At 37.4% G+C, this 20,901-nt stretch overlaps 1 protein-coding gene across 4 annotated transcripts; it reads right to left on the reverse strand.

Annotated features, from left to right (window-relative positions):
- Positions 1-5,494: 5,494 nt before the first annotated feature.
- Positions 5,495-19,755, reverse strand: abhd18 (abhydrolase domain containing 18). 4 transcript variants are annotated; one of them, XM_036589648.1, is made up of 13 exons: positions 19,633-19,755; positions 17,946-18,054; positions 15,576-15,660; positions 15,244-15,344; positions 15,067-15,142; positions 12,676-12,760; positions 12,150-12,177; positions 11,255-11,393; positions 10,364-10,453; positions 9,593-9,694; positions 8,752-9,133; positions 6,909-7,071; positions 5,495-6,127 (listed from the first exon to the last, which is right to left on the reverse strand). In XM_036589648.1, the coding sequence occupies exons 2-13, from the start codon at positions 18,035-18,037 to the stop codon at positions 6,073-6,075; spliced, it is 1,398 nt and encodes a 465-aa protein (XP_036445541.1). In that variant the 5' UTR covers positions 18,038-18,054; positions 19,633-19,755; the 3' UTR covers positions 5,495-6,072. The 4 variants fall into 4 exon arrangements, with proteins under 4 accessions (XP_036445541.1, XP_036445542.1, XP_036445545.1 ...); XM_036589649.1 differs by having other exon boundaries at positions 19,639-19,748; XM_036589652.1 differs by lacking the exon at positions 19,633-19,755 and adding an exon at positions 19,354-19,626.
- Between the last annotated feature and the right edge of the window lie 1,146 nt (positions 19,756-20,901).

Below are 20,901 nucleotides of genomic sequence, written 5' to 3' on the forward strand. Positions count from 1 at the left end.
AATTATGCAGAAATTTTGAAAAATTGATGGAGTTCCCCTTTAACCTGGCTACATTGTTGAATCAATACACTCACACAAATGTCAGTAGTTACACAGAATTTTGTAGAATTAAAAGCAGTGTGACAATATAAGCACTCACTGTGGCAGTATACATGTTATAAGCATTAGAATTAGCGACACAGCTAAAAAAGATACAGAAACTACACTCAGCACTGGCATTTCTGTGAATAGAGTTCATTTTATGCCTGAAAACTCCTTAAAGTTTCCTTTTTTCTTTATTTTGGTTTTGGTTTGGGTTTTTTTGGACAAAATATTAATCAAACTAAGTTCTTAACCCTCAGAAAATGTTATTTTCCCACCTAAAGCTGTCAAACCAGACATTATATGAGGTATTTTCACCATAAATGACAGCGTAACAGGGTTGAAGTGAGTAACAGGGCTGAACACAGAGATCATATTCAACATTAAGTTGATAAGCCTATTAATGCAGGTAAAAAAATAAAATAATAATCAAGATATTGTCACTAAAAACTTAGTTCCAAACCATTTTTAATTCATTTTCATTTAAATTAATTGAAGGTTAATTAAAGAGTAACAGGGTTGTGAACTAAACCTAAACCTAAAATGTTGCACATGTTGCCTGCTGACTACTAATAATCATATAGTTTACAATAAAAAATATACATTAATACATGTATTCTTTTTTCTTATACTTTTTTCTAGCAATACTTTTGGTAACAGAGTTGAATGATCAAGCTTTACTGCAGCCAACTCAACTTTTTGTGTGTAAATTGAGAAAATAGAATGAGAATACTTCCTTGTCTGATGGTCATTTTGCAGAAAACAACAAAATGACACACATTCTTGTAGATATTATGATAAATTAAATGTTCCATTTTATATGGGGGGAACAGGTTTGGGTAACAGGGTTACGCCTAAAATGTGGGACACAGGTTAAAATGATGTTTTTGTTAAATTAAATCATTCTTTTAACATTAAATTGCTGGGTCATTAACCAAATAGCATTGTGATTATGGTTTTGCTGGAAGATTTTAATGAATGTATTTCATAGAGAAATTCAGTGTCAGTGAGATGGGCCCAAAATCACCATATAAAAGGCAGATACAGACATTTCAAGTGTTTTGTGATCATTTAAATGATAATTTCAATAGTTTTATTTTTAGTCATGTTGAAGCTCTAAGTTTGATTTTTTTTGTTTTCATTAGCCTCATGATTAATGCATTTAAACATGTGCTTATTTATTTATTTTATGTACTTTTCATCCTGTCAGTCGTCATGCTCATCTTTTGTATATAGAGACATTTATTTCTTGTAATAAAAATCTTTTTGGAGTAATAAAAAGAAAAAAGGGAAACTCTAAAGTTACAAAGAGGAATGTGGGATATCAAAGCAATCCAACTTAAGACAAGCTGTGAAAAGCAGTTACCCCCTGTGGGAAGTGAGCTAGCTCGGTGCTGACATAACAATGCAAATCCCATAGGAGAGCAAAGGGAAATTAGCATGATCACATATGGTGGTATTTGGATGAACAATAGCGACATGCATAGTAAAAGTTTCTACATTAAACATTGTTTTATAATGGTTTGCCTGACTGTCCTATATTAGTGGCTGGTTTCTGTCTAAGCTGGTCTTTGATGGTCATCAGCTGAATTCTTGCCTCAGGTGGTCAATGTTATTAACCAGTTGAACTATACGTAGGTCATCCAAGTAGACCAGCCAGTCAAACTTAAAAGAAAACACTTTCTGTTGGTCAACCAGCTTGGCCAAGCTGTTTTTTTCAGCAGGGTGGCACATGTTCATAATGAAAAAAAAATGTCTGGAATATTGTATTGTATGAATATTGTATGCTTCACTTCATGTTTGTACAACTGTTTTACTGTTATCAGTCTAAGAACCTTTACTTGTTTTGGAATTTGTAATTATTATTTTACTGTACATAAGTTAAATTGTCCTAGGTTTGGTGCCCTAACATAAGGAAAATGCATTCATTCTTCTAAATGGTTCACCTGATATGAGAATACAGTGCAATTTAACCTTATTATCAATGTATCCTTTCATAGACCATATGCCAGAGCACCTAGGGTCTGACACCCACCCTGAAAAAATAAACAATCTAAGGGACTTTCATTTAAGCAATTTTATGTTTGATGGTGTCATAAATTGGATTTACTTTGATTCTCCTAATTTATCTCTTCTTTTTTCCCCTTTCTACATTTAAATGTCTTTAAAAAATATGAATATAAGGATGCAATTTCACAAATACCTAGAATATTGTCCAGTTTAGTGAATTGCACCTGCACAAACAGAAGCTGGACCGTAAGTGGAGCAGAACATTGAGAAAATGAAGACCCGGAGATGATTAAAGTTATAGTTTGAGACATCGTGTGTGTGAATTGGAACCCTATGCATGTTTCTCTTCTTTCCTTGATTCTTCAGTGTGTGCTCCATTGAATATTTATTTATAAATATTTATGGTAACACTTTCTATGAATGTCACCTTTGTAAGCATCTATAAACACATTCATAACATGTTATAATGCATTCATAAGACATTATAAACATAGCTAGAAATATTTATTAAAATGTACTATATGTTATAGCCATGTTTATTATGCATTATGAACTGTTAAGATAATACATTATAAGTATTGATCATAACAAATTATAAGAGCTCATAAGTCGTATTTGTCCGCTCTAAGTAAAGTGAAGCGTACTGTACTGAACCTCCTCCAGTGTTAAGAGTGAGGCTTCAAGTTGAAGTATTTACTGAAGGATTTACTGAAACACTAAAACATACATAATAAAGCACATTACAGGCTTCAAATGTCAAAGTTTAAACTGGTGCTGCCATCAGTGTTTTACCCAATGTGTGAAAGCCAATGTACACCACCGTTAGCTTGGTATTTGTCTTTACGCTCTCCAAGCTGGGACTGACTTCTTTGACACTGACAGTGTAACATGTTATCAACACTACTTATAATGCATTATATTAACAATTCATAATGTATAATAAACATGGCTATAAAGTGTAATTCAGTGTAATTCTTTTTTATAAATATTTATAACCATGTTTATAATGCCTTATGAATACATTATTACATGTTATAAATGTGTTTATAGATGCTTACAAAGGCAACATTCATAGAAAGTGTTACCATATTTAAAAATATTTTATTAATGAGCAGTTCAGGCTCATAGTTGATAACTCGAACAATAACAATTGCAATTAGTTCTTATTTGGTTCTTTTGTTTCTTTTCTCTCTTTCTTTTCGTCTTTGTCTTCTTCTTCTTCTCAGCTCTCTTTGTCTAATTGTTCTTTTTGCTCTCTATCTTGATGTTATCTGAGGTGGAAGAAAGAGTGAAAGGCAGGAAGTACAGCCACTAAGTGCCTTTTAACTAAGCCTCGACTCATAGTGTTCTCAGAACAATGTAGTGCATGAAAGCTATATTTAAAAGTTAGGTCCTTATAGTTCTTTGGCCATATTGGGAGATGTTTGACCAAATCATTCCCCTGTTCCAGTTTCTTACTTGCATGCATTCATTACACTGGCCTCTAGTTCAGCGAACTGAACCAGTTGTGGGTTGGGGTCATCTCTTTTTGGTGTGCTGCCTCTTTCTCCTTATGTGCTCCATGTCCATATCCAGGCACTTCACTACCATGTTCCACTCCTCACCTTCTGACTTTTCTGGTCTTTCAAATGAACTGTGCATGTGGTGTAGCATCTGAACATCTCCTCCACTGTGATCATGATTTGGTCTCGTGTCATAGTCCTCTCAACCTCACTACACTCTCAGAAATAAAGGCACTAAACTGTCACTGGGGTGGTACCCTCAAGGGTACATCTCAGTACCTATGGTTAGGGAACACAACTGTACCATAATCCATTGAAATTATATTTTCCAAGTTGTATTGGCTCCATACACCCCGTCTCGTCTCCAAGTTTTCATCTTTTTGTTTTGTTTTAAACCGTTATGAAAGATACAAATATGTATTTTTCACCTGGAAAAACGTATATAAGGTACACAATTGGACCTTAGAACCACCGTTGTACCTTTCAGGGTACATTTACATTGTTTGTACCTTGATGATCGAAAAATATACCTAAACAGCACCATTATTTCTTAGTGTACAGACATTATAATTTCATGCATTGCAAATTATTTCATTGTGATGTCAACTTTAAAAAACACACAAAATCTGCCATGGTGGACGAATTTAGAGGCATAATTGTGTCACAATTTGAAAATTATTTAAAGTGATATCACCTGTAAAATACACACCAAATCTGCTGCATAACACATTTACAAACATTACTATGTCACATACTGCAAATGATCCCATTATGATGTCACCTGCAAAATTCACACAAAATGTGCTGTGATAGAACAATCTACATGCTTTATGATGTCACAGATTACTCCATTGTGATGTCTTGTGCAATATTTACTCGAAATGTTCCAGAATAAAACAAATTCACAGGCATTATGATGTCACGTACTGCAAATGATTCCATTGTGATGTCATCTGCAAAATTCACACAAAACGCAGCAAAGTGCAAAATCTACAGAAAGCAGTGATTAGTAAATACTGTTTGACCTGTATTCAATTGAAAACACAATATTTGATATTTTAGCCTGCAAACTCTTTTTGCATATTTGCAAATATATGCTCATTCCAAATTTGACGCCTGCAACACATTCTAAAAAAGTGGTGACAGGAGCATGTTTACCACCCTTACCACATGGCCTTCCTTTTGGGGTCTTATTCTGCGCTTCACATAATGCAGCAGGTCAGTCTAGCACCCGCACTCTCTAAATACGCAAGCATGCTGTTGTAATAGAAACAAAATGTGGCTTGGAGTTATCATGTTAAAGTAAGCATGGACATCTCTGAAGAAGACGTTGTCTAGAAGGCAGCATATCTTGCTCCACAATGTGTATATATCTTTCAGCTTTAATAGTGCCTTCACAGATGTGCAAGTTAAACATGACATGGGTGCTAATACATACCACGACAGACCCTGACTTTTCGACTTTACGCTGGTAACAATCTGGATATATCAATTTACATGCATTATTTCAGATGAGCTCAAGCCAGAAGTCAAAAGTATCTCCGGACATTGTTGACATATGGCTTCCACTGTGCAAAGTCATTTCTCCAGCTTCCCTGAATCTTTTAATGATATTATACAGCTGATATTACACATAGTATGAAATTAACAAAATAAAACATTAAATATATTCTTGTTGCCCTGTTCATAGTGGATTTACATATCACTGCTATTTTATCTGTATTTTACATATTGCCCCAAACTGTTGGAATTGAGCTTTTAATAGTAAGCATATAAGTTGTAAATGTAAAAGCTGATAAATACAGAGTTTCTATCATATATAGCTAAAGTTCAACATTATGCACAATGAAATTATTTGATTTCAATAACAGAACAAACAAACATCAAGGAAACTCAAAAAATTGTCTCAAAATTGTCCTTTTTATTTAGAGTCATGAAGGGCTTATAAAGTAGGCCAAGGAAGTGGACGTTTTGAGGAGGATAAAGTTTAGAGTGGAAAAAGTACCATTGCTATTAATACATTTCAATTTCAAATACTATGACACAGTATCCTCTATGTTATCTCAGGTTTGGCAGTGATCTGTGATACAGTGATACAGTTACAGTGAAAGCACATGAACGAGAAAGAAGGCTGAAAACATAAAAACCGTCACATTCAGAAACATTACTGTCCCTTATTGTGAATGAAATATGTTTGTGATGATGGACGTGGTAAAAGGCAGCGAGGGTGTGTAAGATGGAAGAGGTCGATTCGTTGGTTGGCGTTTTAAACAATGCGTGTTGGTAAGGACACAATTTATAAATTTCTATAAACAATATATTCTATTTTTCTGTAAATACTACACCCACTGTCAGTCTTAAGTAGCACCACATGGCTAGCTTTCAGTTACGGGGTCCTTCGGTAATTCTAGTGTGTTGTTACATCCAGTGCTCTTCATTCCAGTGTCACGCCCAAAGGTCAGTTCCAGATGATCCGTAGCTACAAAATGGGATATTTTTGAAGAAACCGGTCAAAGGCATCGTAAATGGCTTGCCTGCATAACAAAAAGAAAAGTCACATGATACTATTAGACAAAACAGGTAGAGACAAAATGGGGACACTGCCATATTACAATTACTATTCCAACTGATCCTTTGGTCAAAATAAAAGTCAAATAAGGAGTTAGAATCTTTGTAGATCTATAAAATCTGCACTGCTGATTTGTTAACTGCCAGTGGGCACACACATCTATAAGCTAAACAAACATCTGGTTTGCTCTTCAGGCTACAGATCCAGACACCATGGAACAGGTTTAATTTCGCCTTACAGGCCCTTCAACGGTAGTTGCTCGACTTCAGTCGCTCAGATCTGAATCACTGTCATCTAAACTTGTGTCAAAGCTTAAGTTAACTAGTATCTAACATGCTGGCTAAGCTTATGCTAACCAGCTCCACTCTCCTGGTTAGCAGCACTGTTTATAATTTATCAATCGTTAAATAGGTTTTAGACGGTTTGACATGATGTTAGCGAATTTTGCTACGTTTTCTTTCTCTAATATGACATAATGCAGGACGGGACAACCAAAAAGCTTCCTAAATGCTTTCATGTTACTTACACACTTACAACAAAGGCAATACCGAATACCGTGATAGTATTTGGAGATAGTTTGAAAGTATTAAACAAGACAATACCACCCAACCTTAGTACATGCTATACCCTTTGGAAACTTAGGATAGTGACAACGTAGCCAGGCTATACCAATCAACTAATCATGCCCACAAGGCTGTGTCTAGGGACGTTTCATAGTGCGAGAGTGAGTGTTGATTCCTGCTGACCTGAAGATGGCCTGTTTGAACAGGTAGGCGCTGATATGTCCTCCGCCGAGGTAGCGAACCTCACAGCCGGGCCAGATCTCCTGGAGGCTGCGCACACCGGTGCGAGGGACATACGCGTCCTCTTTGGCCTGCACGATGATGATCAGACTGGGATCTACCGGCACTGCAACACACAGAGGAGAAGAAAAGCATAAAGCTGCAATCTGGAGATGTGCACTCGAATTGATTTCGATGTTCAGGTATCCCCCTGTGCTAATTAATGGACACTGGGAAATTCTGGTCCAAAATTTCTGACACTGTCAAAACTTTGTCGTAGACCATCTTTGGTGCAACAACACTAAATAAGCTGCTGAAATGTTAAGACCACTGTTTTTGACTAATGACCAAGAAACTCATGGTCAAGATTTGTGATTTTTGCCTGCAACAGCATTATTGTGGTAAATATTGTACCTACTCTGACGCTCCCACTCCCCCCATACACACACCGATTGTCAAAACTTTAGGAACATGCTTTTATTTCTTTGTTTATTTATTCTTTTTGTCTTCATAACTAACTTAGAGACAGGTTTCAATAGAATGTGGTTCAGATCTTGCCTCTTTTCTTCGCAAAAGCTGCAAACCGGAACAACTGACAACTGAAAGTGAAAGTAAACACCCTTGGAAATAATGCCAAAGGCAATGCCTTTAATCATTCGCTGTGATATCAGCCCTCATCAGCATTCAAACCTTTTAGGTGTTTAAACCACCTTTCAACATCAGTTAAGAAGCGTAAACTATTAAGTTTGTCAAAAAATGTTTGTTGGTATGCTTGTAATTTGTTTTGAACTTTCCCCACTGAGTTTTCTGTCGCCGACTGAGAACCAGCCGAGAAACTTTGCATCATAGTGGTGAAGTTTGACTAGGCCATAAGCCAAGACACTTTCCACTGTGCTAGCAACATTTTAACAAGGCTGCCAGCCAGGCACTTTGCATCATCACGACGAAGTTTGACTTTGCCACAAGCCTGGGACTCTGCACTGCTGGGTCATGAGCCATCAGGAGAGTTTCCCTCATTGCCAGCTGGGGAACTGTGTGTATGTAAGTGGGTAATTTGTTGTTATTTGGAATTTAAAAAAGGCGCTATATAAATTAAAGCTACACTATGTAAGATTTGGGGATTTGGAGACCTCTCTGGCGGAAATCTGTAACTGCACAGAACATGCAATAGAAAATTTTGTAATGCTGGTTGTACTTCGGACCCTTTTTCCACGCAGAAAGAACGTTGAAAGAGAACTAAGGCGAAACTTGGTGAAGGATGTGTCTTACAAGGATGGAAGTGAATTATCTACTATAGTCATCATATCTACATCAGTATATCGCTGATTTTGCATTTTATACCTAAATATTTTCAGCCTGTGTGTGACATTAATATGTAAAGACATGGCCCGAAAAACATATTTTAGCATGCTGTTCTTCCGTCCTGACTCAATAATGCTAATTCATTCAAGTAGCAATTCAACACCCCAACTGCCCCCCCACAAAAAAAATCATTAATTATATTTAGATAAAACCCGTTCTTCATTTGAGAAATGTGAACTGATTGCTGAAGCTAAATATACCCAATGTATCAGCAAATATGTTTCATGTTAAAAAATTTTAAAAATAAATTACTTGATGAAATTGAAAGTAACCGTGAAAAGTAAACATTTTAAAAGAAAGCAAACTGTCCCAAAACAGTTGATGAGTATAATTGAGTATATACACCCTTTTAGATTAGCAGATCAAAAAGCAAATTAAGACATTTCAGCTTTGAAATAAGACACTGAGCCTAAATCAAAGCCTTATTTTATTGTCCAAAACCTACCAGAGAAGTTGGCGATATGTGTGCATTCGTCCATGACCCCCTTCATGAAGCAGAGAGATTCCCTCTGCAGGGACTGTCGCTGACCTGCTCCACGGCTGATGTTCTTAGCGTGGAGCATGTGCATGTGCGGCCGGCTGCTGCTCACGGCTGACAGCATGCGGTCCAGATCATCCCCTTCCCTCTGTTCCAGCAGCAGGCTGGGATCTGGACCTCTCCCGCTGGCCCCCACTCCGCCTCCTGCGGCCTCCCTGCGTAGTCCCACCCGTTCGTTCTGCTCACTGCTCAGACCCAGCAGGCTGGACGAAAAGGCCAGGTCTAAAAGTTTATCAAAGCTGCCCGGGGAGTCCCGCACAAAGTCCTGTCCCATCCGGAATGAATCTGTCTGGATGGAATGAACAGTGTGAAATAAATTCTTGTCAGTAGTTTCTACACACTTGAACTGAAACGGTTCAAAGCTGTTTCAGCTTAAAGCTTTAAAGATGTAGCAGCCTTTTTTGCTACTATTCTACCAATAATGAAAATATAAAATAATAAAATGTAAAGTAAATCTACAGCTGCAGGTGTCTGCCATTCGATTTAATTTAAAATCTTACATAGTAGTACATGTTGCCACCTTTCCAGACTCAAATTATGCCTAAACCTGCACTAAATAGGACTTTCAATGGTAAAACACCACCGGAAAAAGTTTAGTCCTTGTCCAAGAAAGTGGCCCTGTGTGTCTCACTGGCAGCTCCTCTATGCAGTACTCCAGCATGGGCATAATCCACTTAATTTACGATATTCTAGCGTGTGGATAATCCACTTACTCTACGATACTTCAGCATCTGTTTCATCCTCTTACCCCGCAATACTCCAGCAGGTGGATAATCTCCTCCTCGTAGACGGTGTGTGTAGCGTATTGCTTCTCTAGTTCTCTCCAGTTTACAGCTTTACTTAAAACTCCCTGTAAAAGAGACATTCATACAGGCCCATTGATCCAAAGGTGTAGTAGTGCTTTAATAATTTATCTACTGAAGAGTGAAACAATCCTAAAATGATCTTATAATAAAACATTTTTGTAAAAGTGCGGAGTTCTCAAATGTTAAAGGGGTACTCCTCCCAAAATGAAAAATCAGCTGTTGTAATTATACCTACTCGTCTCCTGTAGCGGTGCCACAATAGTCTCTTGAGTGATACTTTCTGGTTTAAATGACTAGTGATGCACCTTTCTGATGATGTATCTTGAAGGTGGGAGGAGCTTTGTTGAAAACTACAAGAGTGTTGGGCTGGATACTTCAGGGCGGGCTGTTTAAAATGTTTATTTGTCTCAGCTAGTTAGCTAACTCTGCAGAAAGTCAAAAGAAGCTAATGTTTTTGCCAAGTACGGAATGTAACAACTGTATTAATGGATGAAAAAACAACGATACAAAATTGTGATATCTGTCAAAACCATGAGGCTGATGGATGCAAAACGTTAGCAAAGGAGTGACATCTAGTGGCAGATGTTTGAAATTGCGCTAATACTGTATCAGAGTGCCCTGGATTAGACATCAACGTAAAGAGTGCACTACAATCATACATGCTAATATAAATGTGTAAACTACAAGAACAGATAAACAGCATAAAATCTTACCGTGGTAAAAACATTTGAAGCTGTAGTCCATGAGAGACAAGGGATTAGAGGAATAGGCTTGGGCCAGTTTGTCACAGCTAACGATGCCATCTGTGTAGGGGAACAAAACACGGATACTGTCTGAGTAAACATGTTAAATAAAACCCTGACTTCATTTCCCGGAGAGGATCATTCTCCCAAAATCCAAAAGTCCAAAAGCAACATAATGTCTATTAATGTCAATCATTACACATTTATTACATTTATTTTCATGATACATATAATACCATATATGCAATATATCGAAATTCCTCAATACCAATTTACACAATATGACCAAAAGTCTATGAACACCCCTCCTAATTATAGAGTTCAAGTGTTTCAGCCACACCCTTTGCTAAATTAAGCACATACACAGTCTCCACATATTGGCTGCAGAATGGGTGATAATGAAGACTTTAAATATGGCACTGCCACCTTTGCAACAAGAGAGTTTATGAAATTTCTGCCCTGTTCAACTGCAAATGCTATTGCTGTTGACTAGAAGTTTCTAGAAGCTAAAAAAGCTCAGCCAGGAAGCAGTACACCATGCAGAAGTGTGCAGCATGTAAAAGCTGCCTATCACTCACTACAGAGTTTCAAATTGCCTCTGTAAACAACATCAGAACAAGAATTGTGCATCGGGATCTTCATGAAATAAGTTTTCACGGCTGAGTAGCCGCACACAAGCCTAAGATCACTACATGCAATGCCACAGGAGTGGAGAGTGTTCTAGATGCAAAGCAACTCCAAATGAATGCAAATGGTTTTGGAATGGGATGCCCAACAAGCTTGTATAGATGTGACGGTCAGGTGTCCAAACACTTTTGGCCATATGGACTACCAATGTATCAGCCTTTATAAGGTTCCTACATGGCCTCCCATTGAGATGCCGGTCATGCCGAGCGGCCAGTAGCCCTCACGTTCCAGCCAGTGAAGCAGAGCGGCCGACTCCAGTATCAGAGCTCCGCCCATCACGAACAGGTCTGAAACGTTCTTCAAACTGGAACGCCTTCACAACATATGGGGCACAACAACATGCAAAAGCATATTAATAACAACATCAACAGACTTACTGAAAAGTGAAATACAACAAAGCCAAGTCTGATGCATATAAATGGATCCATTTTATGGCTCCACAATTTACTGCTTGTTAATCATTACTGTGATTATGACTTTTGACATACTGAAATCAAAGAAGGCAATATGCAAATGAGCCCTCTAACCAATCAGTGTGTGACCTGATACATGTACATTAGCATTCAACGTTTGGAATTACTGTTAATAATAATAATAAAGTGTTGCAGACAAAAGTATGAAATGGTTCTATTATACTGCTACTCTACACCTTCACAGACATTAGTAGGAAGTAGGATGTTAGATGTCCTGATTATTGCAATATTAGCTTTGGCAAATACTGATATCACAATGCAAATATGCTGTGAACATCTTAACCAATCACATTTCCTTATATGTGTTCCTGTGGGTCTTTTGATGCATCAAGTTGTTCATGTATTCAAACAACAGTAAATTATATTGGCCAAAATGATGCAGGTCAATCTTCATACATGTCACATTATTAATTCACTAATGTCTTTTAATAGATTGAAGATGTACTGCATTTGCAATATGCATCAATATAATCAACACTAGCATTTTGCCCATATCATGCAGTTCTACTTCCAGTACAGACCGTGTTAACTTTCAACTAGACAAAATTCCATTAACACTGTATGGAAGGTCTCAATAAAAAAGTCTGACCACTCACACTTGATCTTTAGGTTTCCGGTATCCATGTGGCATTGTGTGTCAAGGAAAGAAGACTCACCAAAAAGAATTAGGTAACACTTTACTGAAGGGCTGAGTTCATAAGGCTACATGACACCAGCATAAGACTTTCATAACAGCTGACATAAACCTATATTTCTAGAAGTTTATTCCAACAAGCAATAGTTGTCATCACACTTGCTGAGGTGAAATATCATCACCACTGACAAAAGTAGCCTTTATGACTTACAGTAAAAAGCCTTTATAAATGTTTATGTAGGTTAATGTCAGTTGTCATGAAAGGCTTACATAGGTGTCATGTAGCCTTATGAACTTGACCTACAGTAAAGTCTTACTGCTTTTATGCTAGAGAATCCCAATCTAGAGTAAAATTTCATCCATTGTGTAAAACACATCTTTGACATCTGCCGGCATAACTGACACACACACACACACACACACACACACACACACACTCGCACACGCACACACACGTAAACACACAGTAAGTGCCCTTTAAAGGATATAATATGGATTTTCAAGCAGCAGGGAAGCCATTCCTGTCTCTTTGATCATGGGTCTGGCCATGAGAGTTCGCCTCCTCCAGAAAAACTGAAAAATACAAAAGGTCAAAACTGAAGCTTGAATGAGAAGAAACAAAAAAGGACCGAAAACGTATTGGAGATGGGCATTTTAACCAAAAACACTGATTTAAAAAATGAGCATTTTCAAACGAATAGCGTCTGGTAATCCAAACAAGCAAATGTTTCATATTGTTATGAATAAAAAACAAAATCTCAAATAGTTTAATCTTAGCGTATTGCATATGGCTAGCATACGGGTTGATTTGTACCTGATCAGCTGACTTAAAGTCAGCAAAATAAATCAAGCGAAAACAACGCTGCAAAGCAGCATCTTTCTGGCCTGTGGTCTGTGGTTGCTGACCGTGATTGGAGGTAATGTCTGCTTTTTTGAGCCTTTATCTGACTGGGATTGGTCCATTGCATGAAGCGAGCTTTTAACATGATCAGAGGTTCAATTTTGTTTAATTATTTTGTTGTTTGAAGGATACTGACAGCTTATTTAGCTGTCTTTGTGTTTTAGAATACAAGATATATAATATATCAATTGTTGTCATACACAGTGACAATACAGAGCTGCTCAAACTTACAATGCAGGGGAGAGTGAGATACAAACCCAAAGGGATAAAATGTAAAAACATTTGCTAAACAGTCTTAATTACATGTCATTTTCTCTTATTTATATAGAATCATCATGTGAATGTGTGTAGCAATCGTAAATATATTTTTAAAATTCTTACCATGAAAACAATGTTTTTCCATCTTAAATGTTTTTTGATTACTCAGTGTTTGTTAGTCACAGAAATCACACTCATTTTAACCGCCATCTTTGTAAAACTTATAACCAACACATAGTGAGAGTGAACCAGGGTAAAGTACAGCCTCCACACAGGGGGGGTTAGTGTTAAAACAAAGACTCCCAAAGTAAACAATGAGAAAAGCCCATATCCCCAATATGAATTTAAAAGTTTATTTGTGGGAATTATTTTTTATTCACATGTTAAACAAATGTGTACTATATATATCATTTAAATAACATATTGCAAATGTAATATGCTGATATATGTTGTTCTACTTTGTGGTCAAGAAGTATATTTGCCAGTGTTCGACAGCCTCTTTTCACTAAGTCTATTTACTTTGATGCATATATTTGTATGTATTTACACTCGAAGGCTTGTCTGGTTCGAAAAACACAGAATAGTACTGAATAAGTTTAAAAAATGAGAGTTTTTCACAGCTGTTACAACCAGCCCCTCCATCAATTATAATGAACTGTGCCTATGGGGCAAGCTGTAATACCTGTCCTCACTCAGCTTTCGATTGTTCTGTTCCTAAACAGTACACTTGAAAAAACAAACACTGTATAGAAAAAAAAATTAAAAATAAAAAAACAGAAAATGTACTGGCAAAAAATGACAATCGTGTCACTCATTTAACAAAAATTCTGTTACGATTACAGCACATATTCTGTGTATATACAGGATTATTCCTTCACTTTATATACGGAACATTCTGTAATTCAGACAAGTTTCCTTTTATATCCTCCACTGGAACCCAACTAATATGTTTACTGGCTGGTTATGCAAGCTTTTTCGCTAACTTAACAGCTACTTTAATTATTATAACTTCAGGTAATGTTCAACGCTGTAGCCACATGTCTAGCTTAATATTATACCTAACATTTTTATATGGTTACAATCTTATTAACAACACATTTGAGTTCATCAGCATGGTTAAAAAGTAGCTGGGTACTCTCTATGATGACGAAGGAGGAGTTTCTCCCCTAGTCTTATTTGACTGCTGCACTCTGTGCTGCAGCTGTAAGGAGTGGAGCAACCGGTAAAATACCCAGCATGCAACGCATGCTTAGAAATACGGATAAGTCACAGTGAAATGCAGAAACAGAAAAATTCTGTTTAAATTATACAGAGGAATAACCTGTTAAAAACGGATATTTTTTACAGTGTATGTGCTAGAAAGTTGCTTAAGTCAAAACAAAGTTTCAAGTGTTTGTAAGCTGATTGAAGCAAAAACTATATTTTGCTCAAATATTTTTTAAATGATTTAGCAAAAAGCTAAGTGAGATTATCTCCCCTCTCGCCCACAATTTACCATTATTTAGTATGAAATATATGGTCTTATTAAAAATAAGGTCTTATTCCCCAATATTCTCTGTTAGTCTAAATCATATGTACAATTAGAGAAACCTATTTGAACATTACAAGATACATAATTTCTTTCTGTATTTAATTAAATGATTACTTATATGACTTTGGATGTCTGTATATTCAAAACAACCATGTCCATCATTAAAACAAACAAAACCAGCACACTTACATGGTCTCCTGTTCCAGCCAAATGGATGCAGACTGGTCTGTGCTTTCTCCATTTTTTGGGTATTATAAACTGAAACCTATGAAAAGAGAAATTCAGTTTTGGCACTTTCCTTTGGCACATCCTGAAAGCTTTGAATAATCTTTCTGGTGTATGCTGGTGTATGATTGGCATGGTTACCTGGCTTTGACGGACTCTGTTGGCAAAATGCCTGGAACAAAGTGTTCCAGGGGAGATATGAAATGGCCATTGTGAATTTTACAGTCTGAGTGATCTTCCACCTACAAAATGAATATTTCAAATGTGTCCAGTTAACAACTACAGCTTCAGACGAGTCTTGAAGAGAACAAGGCTATTGCAGTATACATGTTTTTCATACACGTTTGCTGCTGCTCTTTGACTGTGTGGGAAGGCTAAACAAATACCAGTTTAAAAAATGGAAGGAGTGCAGTGGTTGCAAAGGTCTAGGTTGGGATCTAACTGATAAAACCACATACGCAGCTGAACTTTACCTTATCAATAAAAACTGGATAGTCCCGTGGTACCAAATGCTTACACTTGTCTCTGTCTCCAATGATCTTCCGGAACTCAAATATTCTGTTGATAAAAAGGAGAAATGTCTATAAGAACAAGAGCTAATGACTCAAAAATCACACACAGTGCTGCCACCATTAGAGTTACACTCACAGTTAACACCTGTAAAGCATGCATCGTAGCACTGGACTCTAACTAATATAAGGTACTGTGTAACAGAGGCCACTCGTCATTTAGTTTATTTCCAGACATTACAGCTATTAAGTACCAGTAAGTTATTAATTTTGCAGCATTAGGATAAAAAAGGAAAATATATTTAACAGAAAAATATTCAGGAGCATCAATAACTACATTATATAACACTTAAATGGTCCATATTTAGTGTCCACACTTTGTCTTTAATACAGCTTCCAATCTTTTCAGGAGAACTGTTTTCAGTTTCTCAGAGAAATCTGCAGGGATATTTTTCCACACCTCCGAAGTTCTGTCTGAGAAGTTGGTTGCATTTTCCGCTCCTTATAATCCAATCCCAAATACATTCATTGATGTTGAGGTCTGGACTCTGGAGTGGACAGTCCACTGTTCTGAGAGCACCAAAAGCTTCTTTTATTTGCAAATTCCTTTTCTCAGTAACGGCTTCTCGACAGCTACATGTCCGTTCAGACTCACAGTGTTGAGTCGTCTTCTCACAGTGGAAGGATGGACAGAAACACCTGTGGATGTTTTCAGATCTGAAGCAGCTTGATTTTCTCCTCTCTCTCAAAGAAGAAAGCTTTAAGTGCTGTTTATCTGACGGGGACAGTTTTGGTGTCTACCAGGTCTTACACGGTTGCCAGTTTTGGAAAGTCTTGTTTTTTCATTTATTTTTCTTTGGCTTTTTCCCTCCTTATGCAAGTGGATTTAAAAAGATGGTTCTGCAAGGGTAAAGAAAATGGTTCTATATAGAACCATGAACACTATATAGAACCTTTCGCATGATTAAGGGGTTCTTTGCATCACGAAAGGGTTCTTCAGATTGATAGAGAATGTGTAGTAGTTGCTTCTACATAGAACCTCTTTGAAAATGGTTCTATATAGCACCAAAAAGGGTTCTTCTATTGTTCTATATGCACTCTTAAATATGATGGTTCTTCAAGGGCTCTCTATTTAGGAAAATGGTTCTATACAGAACCAGGAATACTTCAAAAGAACCCTCTGCATGATTAAAGGGTTCTTTGCATCATTAAATAGTTCTTCTTCAAATTGATGAACAACGTGCTGTAAATGGTTCTATCTAAAACCACCTACGGCACATTTTGCCGTCAATCTGAAGAACACTTTCATGATGCAAAGAACCCCTTAATCATGCAAAGGGTTCTATAAGTGTTCGATATAGAACTATTCTCTTTACTGAAGAACCCTTGAAGAAGCATCATTTTTAAGTGTGGACAATCATATACAGCACACTCTCCATCAATCTGAAGAACGCTTTCATGATGCAAAAGAACCAGTTAATTTATGGAGACGGTTCTTTGAGTACTCATGGCTCTATATAGAACCATTTGCCTCACTAAAGAACTCTTGAAGAACCTTTTCTTTGTGTATACACCCATATGCTTATAAATAATGGCTGTTGTCAGAAGAAAACCTCATATCTCCAAAATATTAACTTTTCAGGAGAAGGAAAAAACATACTTTACTTTTAATGTAAGTCAATGGAACCAGACATTTCTCCAAGTCATTTTGGGCCGTTTCTTTTGGATTTCTTCATCTTTTCCATTCATCATGAAATTTACACACAATGTAAAGAACAGCAGGTATTTTCAAATGATGTCAAAACTGAAATACGTCAAAAATGGAGAAATGAGGTTTTGTTCCGACAGCAGCGATATATTATACACATACACACACACACACATAATCATGAGTCATTGATAGGTGAGTATCTAGTTACTTTGTTGTGTGCCTCCGGCCCAAAACTGGACAAACTGTCTTAACCACTACAGTACAGTATTAACTTACAGCATACATATTCCAGGCATAAATGAAGAGTCACAAACTGCAGCACTGCAGATGTGATTCAATGAGAGACCAGAGATGGCTAATCATGGCCTATTTATAGAGCGATTACAAAGCTGGAAATTCTAGGACGAGGACAGACAACCCTGTCTGAGGGGAACTGGACACTGATCAACTGTCTCAATTTCCCCTCCAACACCAGAGACATTTGGACATATATAGCCTCATCATATTCATTTGTAGATAAGCTGACCACACAAACTTAGTAGGTTACACTTTAGGTCATGGAAACAACAACAACGTTACTCTGAAGTCTGATTCATGTACGACATGTTGCTGATGTACAGTACCGTTTTAGGTCCTCTGGCTTTCCCCATCCTTGGATGAAGAGTTTGGTGAGGAGGAGCTTTCTGTAAAGAACATCAAGCCGGCTCACACCCATTTGCAAGGACCTGTCATCTGCAGAGAGTAACATTTCTGTGGTCAGAAGCACCAAAGCAATTTCGAAACAGGCTTAACATCCAAAGTGGCCAACATGATTCAACGAGCCGCTTGGCACAGCAGTTATCCGGAAGAACCTGTTCAACTGAAGATAAAGTCACTCCTAGTCTTGCCCAGCATACTTGAGTCAACTTCACAAGCCAGATCAGGCCTAAGATTAGACAGCCCCACTGGCACTGCAGTCAAATTCAAGATGATGTGTAATCCATGTGCAAAAAACCTGCCCAGTAGATATAACATAATGCAAATTAGGCTGATTCATCTTTCACTTTCATAACTGACCCCAGCTGTTTTCAATAAACCTAAGAGCTTAGGAACCAGATGTCTGAGTTTAATGCCTCTGAAAGCTCTCTCACAAAAACATTATTACATGAAATCATTAGATATATGCAGCCTAATGTCCGACATATTGTTTTATGACAGGTTTGTGATAAGGTTTTGGCTTAAAATGTATTTTAATCCATTTATTTTAATCCTTTCATGGTGGAAGGGTACATGCAGGGTGTTGTTAGGCAAAATAGTCCCCAAAGGAAACATTTTTTTTTTCAGATTTATCACTATTTTACTATCATCAGCATTACATACAAAAACTCAGTAGAGACATGGTGGTTTTGGTTAGTACATAAAATGCCTCTATTTGTGTTGCAGACACTGCGATCCCTGGTTCCCATCACCACCACTGTAAAGAAATCTGAGTTTGAACCATTTCACAACAAACCATTCTGAATACATTTCAAGGACTTAATTATGCAGAAATTTTTAAAAGTTGGTGGAATTTCCCTTTCAGCAGGCTATCTGACAATTGAAAGATTTAAGTATAAAATTACTGATTTGCATTTAGCTTAAGATAAATAGCTGCTTCACATATTTACGTTCACATAAAATGTAACTTCAGAACTATAAGTTACTGGATTTTAGTGGTTTAACGTTATAACAGAATACAGTGACCTGCAGCCTTATTAGCTTTACCACAGTCTAACTGAAACTTTCCATTCCCACCTGTCTGAGGTGCGAAGCTGAACTCAGGTTCCTATTTGCCAGCTTCTTGTTCGAACTTTCCCGTTCCACCTTAAATGATGTAGCAGCTGCATTCTGGCGTCTCAAGCACCAGTGTGTAACTGCTGCACCATTTAAGGTGGAACGGAAAGGTTCGAACAAGACGCTGTTAAATAGGAACTTCAGCCTCGTTGTATGAGGTGGTCACCGAGAGCCACAACGTAAAGTCGGGACGTTTCCTAAAGCGAATGAAAGTCTGACCGAGTTAGAAAAGCTCATTTTTTCTGCCGCCAGTCGTGTCCAGTCCAGTGTCCCCGGCGCTCGGACTTTACACTTATTTTATTCTGTAGTTTTGGTCCAGTCTGACTGACAGTTTCAGCTCAGCTCAGTTCAGTTCAGCTCAGCTCAGCTCCCTCTCTCTCTCTCTCTCATTCAGTTCTGTTTACTAACCGCTGTGTTAGTAACTTAAACTCTCGCGCACAAACGTAAAGCGGTCAAAGTAACTGTAAAAAAGCGGGAAAACAACGTGAAAAACGATACCTCGACCTAAAGCGGAGATCTGAGGACTTTTGGCTGTTTGTCATCGCAAAGGGCGAATTCCGCCTCAGAGCGCACCACCGTCCCAGCATTCAATGGAAGTGTCGTGTGCACCGCTTCTTCTTCGGTGGTGGCGGTGTTGTTTGACATCCAGCAGGGGGCGACATTCATTTTTTACATTCCACCAGCAGGGGGCGACATTCATTTGTAAAATCCACCAGCAGGGGGCGACATTCATTTTAAAAATCCACCAGCAGGGGGCGACATTCATTTTTAAAATCCACCAGCAGGGGGTGACATTCATTTTTAAAATCCACCAGCAGGGGGTGACATTTCTCCAGCCATTTTTTTCCAGCAAAATCTCTCATTTATAAATCAAACTGTTCGAATTCTGGATCTTTCTTAAGGAATCTGAGCCGCATCTGAGGTTTAATAGATCCTCTGACAAAACAAAAAACTGTTGACTATTTGCAATAAGTTTGGAATTATTTAATCTGACTTTTCTCTTTGAAAATATTCGCTAATACAGATGCACAGTTTGTGATCCCTCCTGGCATTTTCTTTCTCTTTCTTTCTTTCTTTCTTTCTTTCTTTCTTTCTTTCTTTCTTTCATTTTTCTCTCTCTCCAATTCTTCTACCTACTTCTTACTCTCTGCTCTCTTTATCCTTTATCACTTTGGTCAGATAAGTGAGTAAATGAGTAATAAATAAGTAAATTAATTAATTAATTAATTAATCAATTCCACCAGCAGGGGGCTTATTTTCTTTTTTCGTTAATGATTTGCAGGATGCTGAACTCAGCGACACCGTAATTGAATTATTTGACTATTGGCCTGCCTGACGTTACATAATATGTATTTATATTAATTATTAGTTGAAGTTGTTTTTATTAATACTCCATTATGCTTTTATTATTGCTTTTCCTTTCCTGAGATAATCAGGTAGATAACTGTTATTATATATACGTGGAAAGTGCAGTAATTTATTAAGTATGTTTAGCAATGATAGAATGATATAAAGGTAAACCACGTGATGAAGGACTTCTGTCTGAAACGTCCCCTCTCTCTCTCTCTCTCTCTCTCTCTCTCTCTCTCTGTCTAAATAGATATGTATGATATTTAAATTTAGAGACATTTAAATCTCTTACATTTACCTGTTCAGTCAGTTAGCAGAGCGGAGCAGGACTGACAGTACCTCAGTTTAACAGCAGGGGGCAGTGCTCACCTTATTATTAGGCTCAGGTACTACTTTTCAGAGACCTGTGATTGACGT

This window comes from Colossoma macropomum, unplaced genomic scaffold (genome assembly GCF_904425465.1).
Source record: "Colossoma macropomum unplaced genomic scaffold, Colossoma_macropomum, whole genome shotgun sequence".
NCBI classification, from domain to species: Eukaryota; Metazoa; Chordata; class Actinopteri; order Characiformes; family Serrasalmidae; genus Colossoma; species Colossoma macropomum.